This window comes from Acomys russatus, chromosome 18 (assembly GCF_903995435.1).
Source record: "Acomys russatus chromosome 18, mAcoRus1.1, whole genome shotgun sequence".
NCBI lineage: Eukaryota > Metazoa > Chordata > Mammalia > Rodentia > Muridae > Acomys > Acomys russatus.
In genome coordinates, this window is record NC_067154.1 from 42,820,081 (window position 1) to 42,835,083 (window position 15,003).

The 15,003-nt window shown below is 42.9% G+C and overlaps 1 protein-coding gene across 8 annotated transcripts in view; it reads left to right on the forward strand.

Annotated features, from left to right (window-relative positions):
• Positions 1 to 15,003, forward strand: part of Lmo7 (LIM domain 7) — a 206,240-nt gene that overhangs the window by 164,279 nt on the left and 26,958 nt on the right. For all 8 annotated transcript variants that reach the window (XM_051160925.1, XM_051160927.1, XM_051160920.1 and 5 more), the window contains 4 exons: positions 3,761 to 3,878; positions 5,835 to 5,977; positions 7,156 to 7,795; positions 9,167 to 9,472. In XM_051160925.1, the coding sequence (XP_051016882.1) occupies positions 3,761 to 3,878; positions 5,835 to 5,977; positions 7,156 to 7,795; positions 9,167 to 9,472 (1,207 nt within the window). The remainder of the gene's footprint in view (positions 1 to 3,760; positions 3,879 to 5,834; positions 5,978 to 7,155; positions 7,796 to 9,166; positions 9,473 to 15,003) is intronic.

Below are 15,003 nucleotides of genomic sequence, written 5' to 3' on the forward strand. Positions count from 1 at the left end.
GACTTGAAGCAGTTTACCATGCTGGTATCTACAAGGTTACATTCAGTCATTATCTGCCTTAATAAGAATTAGTACACAGCACCAGATTTTAAAGACGCATGCCAGCACAGCTTTACCTAGTTATCCTAACTTAGTGGATGAGGAGCTAAGGTTCTGAGAAGGGAACTGATGTGTGTGTAGGGCGTGCAAGGCCATCTGGTGAATGGGCCTGGAGCCCTCCCTTCTTGTCTCTCTCTGGAGCCTACGCAGACTGTTGTGGTGTGTGCTCCTGCTTTAATGGGGCTAACTTTATACACCCCAGGAAGGAAATGTGCTCACATGCTTGCCTACACAAAGACTTGTCTACTGTACCTCACGCTGGCTGTGTGCCTCTGGCCTGCTAGGCTCAGCTCAGTGCTCAGGAACTCAGGGGACAGAGGCAGCCTTACCTTTGACTGGAACACTGCATGGGAAAGTGCACAGCAGTGCTTCCCAGACAGGGAGGAGGAAAGCAAGGAGAGAAGCCTTGGAAGGTTCTGGACTAGGACAAGTGACTCAACTTTTTCCCCACAAAGATTAGTGGCATATCCATTAGTATTTCACTTTTCTTTTGCAGCTTACGCAGCACCATGTGTTGCATGTCTGATCCTTTCTCATGCCGTGGACCTGCCCATTCCCTTCCCATTTCTTACTGACTATTTTTGTTTTAACCCAAAAAGCCTCTCTCCATGTGGGCACGACTTCCGTGAGTTTATAGTCTCAAATTTACACAATCCAACGTGGTATGTAGTTATGCCTAGTGAGAGGTATATTATATGTGCATACATTCATATATTTTTGAATACTTATATTCTATATGTTATGGATTCCCTACTAAATTCATATAATGTTAACAAATTTTTTTTTTTTTTTGGTTTTTCGAGACAGGGTTTCTCTGTGTAGCCTTGGCCATCCTGGACTCACTTTGTAGGCCAGGCTGGCCTCGAACTCACAGCGATCCACCTGCCTCTGCCTCCCGAGTGCTGGGATTAAAGGCGTGCGCCACCAAGCCCGGCTGATGTTAAGAAATTTTTGAGAGAAGTTATGCTTTCCCACAGAGCCAGTTTGGATTTTCATTGCTTGACTAACTATGATCTGACTTATCTAATTCTTAGCCCAGACACTGAATGTATCTGCATACATGGTACTGTGCGGATATTTTCTTTCCAAGTAGCATATGGCTTGTGAGGGAGATGCTCTAGGCATGCTTGTGCATGCTATATAAGATGAAGCCAATAATTAGTAAACATGAAAAACTACTATAGCTAAAGAACTAGAGCAGGCATGAGAAGGGGCAGTCCACTTTTCACAAGGAAGAGTCACGCAGGCTGTATGTTCGCATGGTAGAACACTCTAGACTATTGATCGGATATGTTTATGGAGTACATACTATGGGCTGGCCTTTGGTTTTAAGCCTAGTGATATGTCAGCAAACAGTCAGATGTAATTCCTGATAATCTTACAGGACGTAGCAAGTATTAGAGAATGTGCTATAGGAGAGAGGGCTGGGGTACAGGCAGTCCAGAGAGACATTTCCAGACTATTGGAGGATGGGAAGAGAAAGAAATACTGAATAACACTGAGGGAGATACTAGGAAGTGAAGAGAAGTCATGCGGTTGTCTGGCCAGATTGAAGAGCAAGGGGAGAAGCAAGAGGTGTGAGCAGGAGTAAGAAAGCCACTTGGCAGGAGGACAGTGAGAGAGGAGACTATGGCAGAGGCTTAGAAATGAGTGTGGAGAGGCAGGAAGGGACCAGATCATTTAAGACCACACAGGTCTCTGAATTAATGGCCCTTTGATAGCAGGTAGCTCAAGTCTGGGATTGGGTGTCCCATGACCTGACAGTGTCTTAGCTCTAGCTACTGTGTTGGGCTGGATGATGGGGAAGCAGAGAGATCTTTGGGATTCTTCAAGTGGAGGATGGGATGGAGCAGATCACTAGGATGATGGGAAGGAGGTTAGATGTCATTGGATTCCAGGACCAGAAAGCAGAAGACTTATGAATAAAATGAGTGTTATGAGAGATGAGAGTTAGAGAGGAACCTGGGTGACCACAGCACTTTTGACTCTTAACTGTGGAAGGATGGAGTTGACCTTAACTGCAGTGAGGAAGGCAGACAGTGAGCACGTGACTGTGGAGAGAGCCTAGCTGTGACTTTGAGTGGTATTTTGAAAGAGGCACCAGTAAAGGGCTTTTGAGTTGGAGGGAGCATTTGAGGAAAGTCTTCTCTGATGATAATTTAAGCAGTTCTTTTGGAAATCCAGGGGAGGGTTGCTTGTGCCTTGACCTGCACTGCTGGCAATCGAAATGGAAAGAAAGCACCATTAAAGGAGAAGATAACTAATTGAAAGTGAGGAGAAGAGGGAAACAAAAGTGAAAAGTGGTTCTTCGGTTTCAAATGCAGATGATTGTGGGCAGGTACCACTTTAACTACCACAGAGGAAAAGCAGGATTGAGATTGGCTGCACCAACAATAGCAATGTGTTTAGTGAGGTGCAGTTAAAAAAAAATCTTTTCCAGATAGCATTTCAGCAGGTCCCTTTACAGTTGAGGTACCTAAATGCTTATTCACAAGTAATTGGAAAAGAGTCAAAGGGGGCAGATCCTAGGCTGTAGCCTCCAGAGTCATTTGCATAGGAGTTACAAGTGCATTCCTGAACCAACTAAGAGTGATGAAAAAATATGTGGTAGCAGAAATTGGGAGAATACAAAACTTAGGTGCCCCAAGATGTACTAACATAATGAAAAACATGGTTCATTACAACATAATGAGCTCAGAAGTAGAAAAGGAATGAGAATTTTGGCTACTCACCTCTAAAACGCTCTGTCTGCTCTCACTGCTGACCTGGGGGTGGGGGGGGGGGCGTCTTTTTCATGTGTGCAGTCTGCGTAGGAGTAGTAGGCGTATTCTCCAACTCAATCAGTAACCCAGGTGAACAAGTCTCTTTACTGGTAGGAAGCAATTTTACGCTCTCTGAGGGTTCGAAATGTGTTAGAAGATAGTTTTTTACAATTGCCTTTACAATATGTAACAGTAATGGGGGGAAAGGTTTTGAAACCGCCCCCCCCCATTCTGGCTTTATTTTCTGATTGTGCATATCCATATACAGGGGCTGCAGGCTAAGCTGTGAGCTCTGCCCTCCTGAAGGAGAGAGGGTAGCCAAGGTGGTTGGGCAGGCTGTGGGAGACTACCTGTGGGCTTCGGAGAATGGGTTCAGCTGCACAGTGGTTCAGTAGGTCTTAGAGGATTGTTAAGAAGACACAGCACATCTTTTCATGGTGTTGAACTTGAGGAGAAAATATCAGGTAGTCACTAAATTATTTAGCAAGTGCCTAGCAAAAACAGCCAAACTTTTTTACTAGGTTATCTTTGAGGGGACATAGACAAACTCACACAGGGTAATGTTAGTGACTGGTACTTTTCCCCCCAAGATAATCTTAGAGTTGATTCCTCTAAATATAACTACTGGATTATTGTTTTTACAGCTCTTTAAGATTATTTTGACCATTTTGTGGAAAAGAAAGAAAGCATCTCACGCCTGAGTTGAACACCAGGCTCTCGTTTCTGCGCTTTGGAAAAACACCATTTATCAGTGTTGTGCTATTTCAGGGACGCTATCACTCAAGCATCTGGGGAGGGCAGGAGACATTTAGGTGGAATTTCTCAATAGAAGCCCAGTCTTCATGTGAACCCTCGGGCCAGCCACAGAACCGTCGTGACTGTGGGTGTTTTTGTGACAGGAGCAAGTCTATGAGCGATGTAACTGCAGAGGATGTGCAGAGCGTGCGTCAGCTGCGGTACGAGGAGATGCAGAAAATGAAATCCCAGTTGAAAGAACAAGATCAGAAATGGCAGGATGTGAGTACTCTAGAACTGGGGGTGGGGGTCTGAGGGGCATGGGATGCTTCTTGCTTCTCTTAAAAGAAAGTCAATGTGCTTAAGAGACAATTTCTTTACTATTATAGCCTCTGGCACTATAGAGAATATGACCAAAGTAGTGATATACATCTTAAAGACCATTGGAAAAAATATAGATGTGTGTTTATCTTCTAAGAGATCATGAATTCTCAGTGTCTTTGTAGGAGGACAGTGAAGTGTTTATTTGGGGGAGTGGCTGAGTTGGGGTACGGCTGCTAGTTATACCTCTGCTAGAAAAAGAGCACTGCCAAGATTGGGGCTGAGGAGGAACAGGTTGTAGCCCAGATCTTGGCATTGGTTGGGAGACATGAAGAGTTCTCAAAGTCACTTGGATAGTAATGTTTTGGCTGAAGTCAGTATCTAAGTCACAATGGACTGTGTCAGCAGAGCTGGCATGTACAAGTGTTCGTCTGGATATAGCCTTAGCCTTTACTCTTGACTTTTAAAGAAGAAAGCATAACCCTTTCATTTAGACATAGTAGTTATTGTAAGATGTAGGAAAGTAAAGGACTATAGTGGGTAAGCCATACTCCCAAGCCCAGATAAGACAGTGGTAAGGGGGTGAAGGGACAGGATGAACGAAAGCAAGAGAGCAAGTCAACCTTAACGTACAAAAATACACTACTTTGCTAAACTTTAGTGCCCTCTTGTTTCAAAGTTGACTTAGTGAACAAGAAACAGCACACAGGGGAGGGAGGAATAGGAGAATGCATGAGATGGGATAGCAAATGAGATGTAATATGAATTATTTTATTTTTCAATAAAAAAATGTGGGAAAAAAAAAACAGCACGCAGGGCCCAGGCTGTAGCTTGAGGTAGATTATTTTCCTCATGTGCGTGCTGCTGTAATCCCAGGGCCTGCACAATCCAGCAAAGAATTAAGTATCTTTTTGCCAAAACATGCACTGAAATTTTGATAAAACAATTATCAAGGTGGGCTATAGATTAGGTGAGGGCAGATGAATATTTGAGTTACTTCACTTCTTTTGGGAAGACAGTTCACTTCGATGTCAGGTTGTTACAAAGCAGGGGTGGCCCTGTGTGTTCCCAAAGGCTTTCCAAGGCCTGGGGGTGAGGTCTGGTTTGGTCTGAGACCTTGAATATACTTCCCTGTGGACTGGAATTCCTCTTGGAATTCTTGGTATTGTATTTCTCTGATTTAGAAATGGAGAAATATTTGTAGTATTCAAAATGCCTCAATCCCCTTGTGTCACAACTGGCTTATGTAACTAGGGATAATTGAAAACCTGCACTGGGTACATGGCCCTGGCTGCTTTAGAACACGTTTCTAGAGATGTGGGGAGCAAGTGTGGGCTTGTACCTAAATGATGTTCCCAGTTGTTCCCTCCCAGGTGGACTTTCACCTCTGAATTAATGGGCAGTCCAGTGTACTCCTCGATTTCTCCTTCTATGGGTGCAACTGGCCTCTTCCTGTAGGACCCCTGTTATCTTTGGTAGACCCAGCATACTAGGCATTTCCCTTTATATATAGTGTACCTTGTTGAGGGGAGCTACGTCTTCGGCATCTGTGAATTTCTGTGTATTGAAGTAAATATTTGAGCTAGACTGTTATGGGGGATGTTTCTGTCCCTGATCAATCTCATTTAGTATATAATTACAAGCATTTAGCATTCTTTGAGAACTAGACATTAATGTAAATACTTTCTGGGATAACAAAAATGGGATCCATCTTACTAGGTCAGATTTTTCCAGCGGACACATGAGATAAAGGCTTCGTACAGAAACCCCAGCTATAAAAAGCAAAATTAGGGCACCTTGGCACAAGTGGGAGTGAACGGTTTCAGCGTTGTAATAGGATACTCCAGCAGGATCTTGCTTCAAGGAAAAGGTGTGTAGAAATTCAGGTATGACCGGGCTGATGTGATTTCTTGTCAGGACCTTGCAAAATGGAAAGATCGTCGGAAGAGTTATACCTCAGATCTGCAGAAGAAAAAGGAAGAGAGGGAAGAAATTGAAAAGCAGGCTCTTGAGAAGTCCGACCGAAGCTCCAAGACCTTTAGGGAAATGCTTCAGGACAGGTAAAAGGCTGGGCACCCCTTTTGTTGGGAGAGTGTTAGAAATGGAGGCTTTGCATGTGGTGAGGCATCTGGTCAACACATGGGTGGGGCTGGGTATCCCAGCAGCCCAGATTTTGCTCTTTAGCATTAAAGTAATATTACTGAACTCATGACCTAAGTTAACAAAAGAAAATACCACTTAGCCTCAATGAGGACAATTCTTTGTCTCACACTCTTGGATAGAAGGAGGTATTTGCTGTATTTGATATCACAAAAACAGCCCACTGGATTTTCTGTTTTTAAAGTGAGTTTAAGGATGGGATAGTCAAATAAAACAAACTTTTCCTTTTAAGCGAACCTTATGAACTGTAGCAATACTTTGCTGGGTTTCAGTGGTAGAGGGCAAGTTTCATTTTTAAGGAAGTGGTTGTAAGCGTGGTTGTGTGGGTTTGTTTATTTTCCGAGTAGGAATAGCAGGATAAAAGTGAGGTTCAAACTCTCAATGAGTGCTTCACTGTGTGGATCTGGAGGAGATTGGTAGATCAGAGGGAAAGCAAATATGCTTTAAAAATAGTATCACAAAGGAAATATGCCGGCAGGTGAAATTAAACAAAGCTCCTTTGTTTCTGAAATGCCAACGATCAGGAGCTTCATTCGGTTAAGTAGCAGTTAGTCTGGGAGGCAGTGACTCCCTGCTAGCTGCAGGCTGAAGCTATCTCGTCAGGTCTATAAATATGGGTAATAACCTTGAATCTGTTATAACTGCCCATGGGGATTCCGCCAAGCTCCATGAATTGACCAGATCTCCATGAAAGCCTGAGTCTTTCATGCTATTATCTTTATCAATACATTATAAATTTTACATGGCAAAACTTGGCAGATTCCGATTGGCTGCCAGCCATTTAAAGCACTTGATTTTGGAAGCCATAAATTTGTAGGCAAAAACCTGTGAGGAATCAAGTGTTAAACCTTCTCTATTTTGTTATTAAAATCATTTATGATTAGGAGTGTCCACTCGAGACCCCCCTCCTTAATAAACAGTCAGGTCAGTCTCGGAGGTGATCTTTAAAAGTTATGCGTAATCACATGCTAGTGTTGTGTTGGTCATTGAGTTTGCTGAGACGCCACTTACCTGTTAGTCATTCTCTCTCCCCATCTGGGCCAAAGTTATGTCATATGGTGCATCTCTCCTTTCTAAGGGAATCTCGGAATCAGAGTTCTACAATCACATCTCGGAGGAGGATCTATTCCTCCGAAGATGTCCTGGATGGTGACGTGCTCCCTCCTACACTGACTCTGTCAGAAACCCGTTACCAGATTGAGAGGCTGGAAGACCCAGCAACAGCTTATCCTGCTGAGACACCCAAAGAAGATTCCACAACATTTGCAAATAGACAGGACAGTGTGGCAGCTGAGATTCAGCTCCCTTCTTCTGTTCCTCAAGAGCAGTGGCTGGACCCTTCGCCTTCTGCAGAAGCGCCCCAGGCTTCTTTGCCTTCTGCAGAAACGCCCCAGGCCACTTTGCCTTCTGCAGAACTGCCCCAGGCCACTTTGCCTTCTGCAGAACTGCCCCAGGCCACTTTGCCTTCTGCAGAACTGCCCCAGGCCACTTTGCCTTCTGCAGAACTATCCCAGGCCTCTTTATCTTCTGCAGCCCAGCGCCCAGCCTCTCTTTCTTTTCAGCCGTCACTGAGTACAAGAGTAGAGGCGACTCGGATTTCAGCCTCTCTCCCTAGAAGTTACCAGAAAACCGATACAGCCAGGTTAACATCTGTGGTCACAGCGAGACCATTTGGCTCATCGTCAAGGGGAATCTCATCACTGCCCAGATCCTACACGGTAAAAACACCCCAGGTTCATTTCATCTGTACCCAAGAGCAGTGAGTTGGGGGAGCTTGAGTAGAGGCTGAACTGGACACAGATACTGGGTGCATGAAGTGTAGATGACATGTACAAATGACTTTTATGACAGTTTAGATCTAGTAGAAACAGGGGCGATCAGACTTTAAAGAACAGATAAGGTTTACCTCGAGGCAGAACATTTGTATTTTCTTGTCATATTCTTTTGCCTGTAGCTCTTCTGAAGTATTAGGTAGAATGCTCTGACTTTGCCAGCACTCAGCTCTATTTGACCTACAGTACAGATGTTATACATGGCTTACCTTACATGATTTTAGAATTGTGTATGTCAGGTTTTGCTTTTTCTTTCCTTCCGACCTTAGAACTTGGTGCTTGAGTATGCTTTTGTTTAAATTTGTCCATTTGTGTCTCTAATGGGATTTGGCATAGGTGGGACATGTTAGAGTGAATTATGTAGATGAAACAATGTGGTCTGAATATTAAAGTTCATGTTCTGGTTGGTTCTGTCCATCTAGACATAAGGTCTTAAAATCTTGACATATAGATGAGAATTATGGCTTCAAAAATTAGTGTAGATAAAGGGGTGACAACACTAAGATGTAAAGCATTTCTATAATTTGATAAAATTGATAAGCACTAGGAATGAATGTAGAAAATGAGCTGGGCAATGCAATGCAAAGGAATCCAGTGAAGCACAAAGCAGCAGGTTTGGCCTCTTGTGCAACATGAACATGATGTAAATAGGGTTTTTTTTTTCCCCATCAGATGTACAAATATTTTAAATGTTGAAACTATTTAGTGTGGATGAGGCTGAAATGCAAGTGTCCTACTCACGGCTACAGTGCTTCTGTTTTTCCTTGTAGAAATGACAGACAGAGAGTATACATATAAAAGCTTTGACCCAGTGAGTTTTGGGGACATCTGGGCTATAAAGTAAAAGCTCCATTTAAAAAAAGGATGCTCTGATTGGTTGCAGTGTCTTGGGGAGTGATGGATAGCTTGGGCCAATAAATGTATATATACATCAAATGAGTAAATGACTGATACCCACACTCTGCGATTTCCAACAATTGAAAGACCTAGTTTGGAGTTATATCTGTTGACCTGAAGTGAGATGAACAAACAAAACACGTTTTAGAAATCTGTATATAATAATGCCTTTATTAGAACATAGTGTTTCTATGCTGGTGTATATTTAGTAATGTGAAGAAATGTCCCCGCAAGCTTTTGACAATAGTTACTTTGCCATGGCAGGGATATGTTACTTTAGCGGCTTTCAAATATGGATGTTTGTAAAACCAACCCCAAGGTTAGCAGAACATTGAGCTTAAAGTGATGTGTCCTATTTAGATGGATGCTGGCTGGAAGCCTAACGGAGATGTTGACGTCGTCAAGAGAGAGCAGCACAATTTGGTCAGAGCCGCTGGCCCGAAGCCTGACTCCAGCTACTCTGTTTTGGGCTCGTCCAGCGAAAAGGAGGTAGCCACAGGAGAAGATGTGGCCAGCTTGTCCTCGCCCACACTCCCTTCCTCATCTCTCTCCCAAGACCAGGTGGCCTCTTCGAGAGCCATCTTCTCCTCCATGTCTGGCCTGGATTCAGTGTCTGACTCTGGAGAAGGGAGCCGCTCACCGCTGAGGGAGGTGTCAAGGTCTCAGGTAAGTTTAGGGGGATTCTTAGTCATGTGGCTCAGATATTTCAAGATTTCAATCTGGAAACAGTTGGCCTAGCCTCTAAATGTACAGTACAGGTTGCTATTTATCTTATATAAAACTATATCGTGGTCTGTTTTTAACAGATTGTGGAGGAAGTAGGACTTTCCAACTCTTAGATTGTAGATGCCAGCCACCCTTCATGAGCTGGGCCTCTAGAGATGTGGCTGACCAGTCCCCTGGAGGGTTTGCCTGCACTCTTTATTATCCCACATGTCCCTAGTGTCTCCTGCAGATCTGATATGAGTAAGCAAAGCCTTTCTTGTGAAAATTCACCAGCCACAAAGAGACGTTTTCCCATTTGGTGAATGTTTGTCTCTAGGGCCACAGCATTTTGTTATGTCTTCCTCATGTTGTGGCTTCTTGTACTAATTGGTACTTCAGAATGGCCACATGTGCTGTTTGTCCTTGTCCCTTACTGGGAACCATGAGGCTTAGTTACAGTTTGACAACTGTGATTCTTAACACGTGGACTCCAAATAAAATACACCAGCAGATTAAAAATGAATGGGATGTTTGCAATTTTTCCTGTCTAAAACCCAACAGATAGCTTTCAATAGAATTACTAGGTGATACGTGTTTTTTTTTTTTCAGTTTACATGAAAAGCCCACTAAAAGTTGTTGTCAAGCAAACAAAGCTTAAGAAAACAAAACAAACAAACAATCAACCCCCCAAAACTAACAGCACTTTTGTGAGTCAGCTTGCTAGTTGTATAAACCCCTTCACATGCAGGCAATTTTTGTCTTTAGCTTGGCCAGTAAATCTTGTTGTTTTACTAGAGCATAGTTTGTTTTTCAAGGCAAAAGACAAAATGCCACTTGAATATGTGAATAAAATAGACTTATGTGAAATAGTTTGACAGCGTATTTAACTTTATTAGATTTTTATTTGTATAGAAAACAACCTTCACTTCCCTCAGGCTGTAATAGACTTTGTATCTAGTTCTTGTTGTTTCGTTGGTTTTGAAATGGTTTCCCTGTACATATTTACAAATTTATCTCCAAAACAATTTTTCTGGCTTGCAAAAATAATGAGTTATATAAATTATTGATACATTTTTAAAGAATTAAGAGTACATGGTCAGCGTTAGAGGTCTCAGTGGATAAGAACAGTGCCTCTGTGTTCTATTTTGGGGGAACATAAGGCATCAGGAGGCGAATAATAAAAGCAGAGGCAATGTGTCTTCTGTTCTGTGGATTTGTATGTTGCCTTTTGGCTTTCAAAGAGCAAACTCAACAAAAGAGCTTGATGAATGTGCTGCCTGCTAGATGAGGGGACCTCCTTCAGGGTGGCAGCTGGCAAACTATACCCATGGATTAAGAAAAAGAGGCCGTGTGTGGAGCGTGGGTGCGTCCTGTACTCTGGCAATTGCAAGAAGCCCAAATTAACCTGGCTTTGTTTCAAGTTTCATCATAGTGGATTTATGCTGTTTTCATCAGGTTTGAAGCGGCATTCTGCCATGGAATACTTGCCTGCATTTAGCCATTGGAGCTAGTGGAAGTCTTGAGCGCTTTTGCGTTTCACATGGTGACTTGCCTGTCTCTACTTGGACTATCCATTTCAATGCTACTAGGAGAGCATCTCATGGAGCTGACTGACTCCATTCACAGAGAGGCTCTCAATACATAAGAGCCGATGAGTGAGATACAGAGGGTCCTTGTATGTTATGCTTTCAAATTTGTGCTCAAACTCTAGATGTCCATAGGAAACAAACGTGAGTGGCTGAACACCTTGATGCTTCTGTGGCTTTGCAGAAGGATGCTCTCTGGTCCTTCTCTTTACTCTCCTGTGCTTTAGCTGCTAATAGCATTACATTTGTTCCTCCAGGGTCTCCCATGCTGTTAGCATCTTTAATCTCAGTTGTCCCTATGAGAATCCAGGTCATTTTCTTGCCAATGCAGTTGGCTATGAACAGCCTCAGGTGTGTTTGCCGTATAGAAGACTTATTAGTGTCTCAGTTCTAGAGTCTCTTAAAGCATTTTGTCCTGTGAGTGGAGTTCAGGACAATCTGTGGAGTGCTGGTGTTCCTTAGGAATGAGCTCAGATTCCCTTTACCATTCCTCACATGTGGAAGGAGTGCATGCCATGGGATAGACAAGCTTCCCAGGGGTCTATATGAGAAAACCTTTACCACAGCCCTGTGATGTCACCACAGCCTTGTGATGTCACCATAGCCCTGTGATGTCATAGCCCTATGATGTCATCACCATTGTTTTTATTCTTACATACAGAAAACTGAAAACTTCGATGACCACACTACTTTTCCAAGACCATCCAGGGCACTAAGTGATAGACTTGGGTTTGAACCTCAGGAAATTTTACGCAGGATTTTGCCTCTTCCTACATCAAGGGAAAGGAGCGTACCTGAGCTTCCTAAGAAAGCTGGTTTTATTTGGTCACATTACATATATTAGCCATTATTACTGTCCCATTTGAAGATGTTTACTCTGCTTATCTCCCTGAGTAATGCCTTTCAAGTCCTTCAAAGCCAGGTAAAACCACCTCTTTCATGATCAATGTATTTTATCTTCCTGGTTGGAATTGACCCAACCACCCCGGAAGTTACACTCACTAACTTCTTCCTTATTGCAAATATCCATGTCTTCCTCTTTCATTGATAGTCTTTGTACCTTTTAGTCAACATGCAGTTGTCAACTAATGTTGACTTGACCTACATCAATGCTGGTTGAGCTGCATTCAAGGCCTTGTTTATCAGCCTTAAGTTTGACCCTGATCTGGGAGGCAATTTCAAATTCTTTTTGGTTCTTGAGTGTGAGAACTTTAAGGTTGAAGTGTGGTTTGGGGATGCAATGCAATGTTACATAGAAGTATTTTAAGAAAGCGAGTCGGCAGGCAGAGGATAGGAGCCCATTTCAGAACTATGCTAACAGGGTGGCTTGTGTCATAGGCAGGGAACCCACAGGAAGGGAAAGAACTTAACATGGCTGTATCCACCTGTTCCCCCCCCTCCACTGGGAGCTTCCTGTTCCTCCGCATTGCTGAACAGGTGGTTTCTCTCCACTTTTCCTTCCTCTCCCTCTTCTCTCAGGGATTTTGCCATTTTCCCTGCCTCCCTGGTCAACTTAGGTTGCCAAGAGACCAAAGAAAAGAGAAAGAGATTTGATTCAGAGGCCATCTCACTCTTCAGTTGCCTTGCAGTGCAGAAATGGCTTTCAAGCTTTTCCCTCCAAGCTTGTTTTACATACAAGTTTCTGTTTCTTACCCTTTCCTAGCTTCCTGTTCTCAAATGCCACACAAATCTATGTCCCAGAATCTCTGCTCTAGCCTTTAAAAACAATTCACAGAAGGCGAATAATAATACATTGAAAGTAGGGAATTTTTTTTTACATAACTTTCATTCTGTTCCTGAACAGGAGATGCCTCAGTCATAGAGCACTTGTTTACTATAAGGTTCTAAGTTCAGTTCCACAGTGCTGACAAAGAACACCTTTAATTATGTGGGGTGCTCCTTAATCTAGTTTAATAGCATGCCTTTTAGGTTATATCTTTGACTAGAGCCAGCTTACTGTGCAGGGAGGAAGCAAATGTGACCCTGCCCCATTGGCTTCCAAAATAAGTTTGTGAGTTAAATAGGGTTTTATTTAATTCATCTGGAAAGTGCTTAATCAGCATGTATATCACGTTTAATGTGTTTCCAAGGGAAACAGAGTAAGTCTTGAGCATCAGTCATGGGCATTGGCACCTTTTAAATGTTTCATTAAATCTACTCAGTAACCTTCAAAGCAGATGCTAGTGTGTTCCGTTTTTCTGGTGAAACACTTGAACGCTCTCTCATATGACTTGCCCAAGGATGGTGAAGTACATGGACCTCACTCCATCTTCTCATACCCTGAGCACTAATCCTGATCAATTGTTCCTCCTTTTCTTACTCTTCCCCCTCTTCTTCCTTCTCCTCCAATATGCATGTTCAACACCAAGGATTGACTTATAAAATTAGGACAGTGGTGCTGACTTTAAAAAAATTATTGGTGTGCACATGTCTGTCTTTGTGTGCACATGTCTGTCTTTGTGTGTGCATGCCATATGTGTACAGGTGTCCACAGAGGCCAGAAGTGGGTGTTGGATCCATCAGAGCTGAGTTATAGGTGGTTGTGAAATCCCTGATATAGTTGCTGGGAACTGAACTTGGGTCCCCTAGAACAGCAGGCGCTCTTTACCACTGAATCATCTCAGCCACTGTTGACTTATTTTTACTCTTACTGTGCTTTTAGAATTTTATAACTAATAAAGATCGAAGTATCTCCTCTATCTCCTGGCCTGTACAGATAAAGGTATCTCAAAATGGCCTCAAACTCAATTCTCTTACCGCAGTCTCCCAGGCATTGGAATTACAACATCATCCCCAGGCCTGACAATGAAATTATTCCTAACGTCATGGTGAGGAAAGGCGGCATATATTTACTGAATCTCACCCAAACAGAACTTATTTCAGAAATGTAGAATTTTAATTTTACCAAGCTGGTACTGGGGAGCTACTGGCAATGTAAAAGTGGGGTGTGGCATAATCAGTATGTTCTATAAGTAGAGTTCTGGCAGCTGTGGGGAAGGAGGGCCAGAGATACAAGACACACAGGAGGTGATAAAGAGAGAGAAGCAGAATATGCCTCTCAACTATTATGGGGACTTGTAGAAGGATGGAGATGATGGGTTCACTCAAGGTCGTAGTCTGTGAACTTGAGAGAGCACATTATTAAAAGTGTAAGTAGGGCAGCAGAAGGAGTAAGTTTGGGAACAGAAGGGAAAGAAAGCAGAGAGAGGCATTTCTTACTCTCACAGTAGTTGGGTGGTGGAGGAAGTAGGGCATATCTTGGAGAAGATGCTTTAATTATGAAACCATTGGACCTAGTAGTTGAAGGCATGCTGGCGAGAGCAAGTTACTTAGGAAAGTTATGGTCAGAAAGGTTGGAAATGACAAGATGGAGTAGAAAGGAAAGAACACACTGATCAGACTGATGGGACTAGAGAGACTTGGTGGATGGGGATGGTGGAGGGGACAATAGGTGACTTAGAAGAGTGCTTCCTGGTTTGGGGAATCATCGGTAGTGCCTGGAAGGATCCATGTACTCTTGTTGGATTTCGTAGATAGACGAGAGGTTTGGAAAGCTTGTATAAGGCACCAGGGGTAGGAAGGCTATCTGCTTCCCTTGAGTGGTAAAGCAACAGAGAGTGGACAAAGATTTAGGTATATCTTTAGTGAGGAAAGAAGGTTCTAGTGTTAGAGCAGGGCTGTGACTGGAAGGCCACTTCCTTGCTATTCTCATTTCAAGGAGAACCTGGAATGCACTAAGGAGCCACATGGACAGAATTGAAGGATTATTTCTATCCTTATTCTGGATTATATCACCCAAACCTGCATCGAGTGTTTTTTGTTGTTGTTGTTTTGTTTTTTGTTTTAATCAAATGAGTAAGCTTTTCTTAAGTCAATGTGTTTATCTATGTGGAAACATTGGAAGAG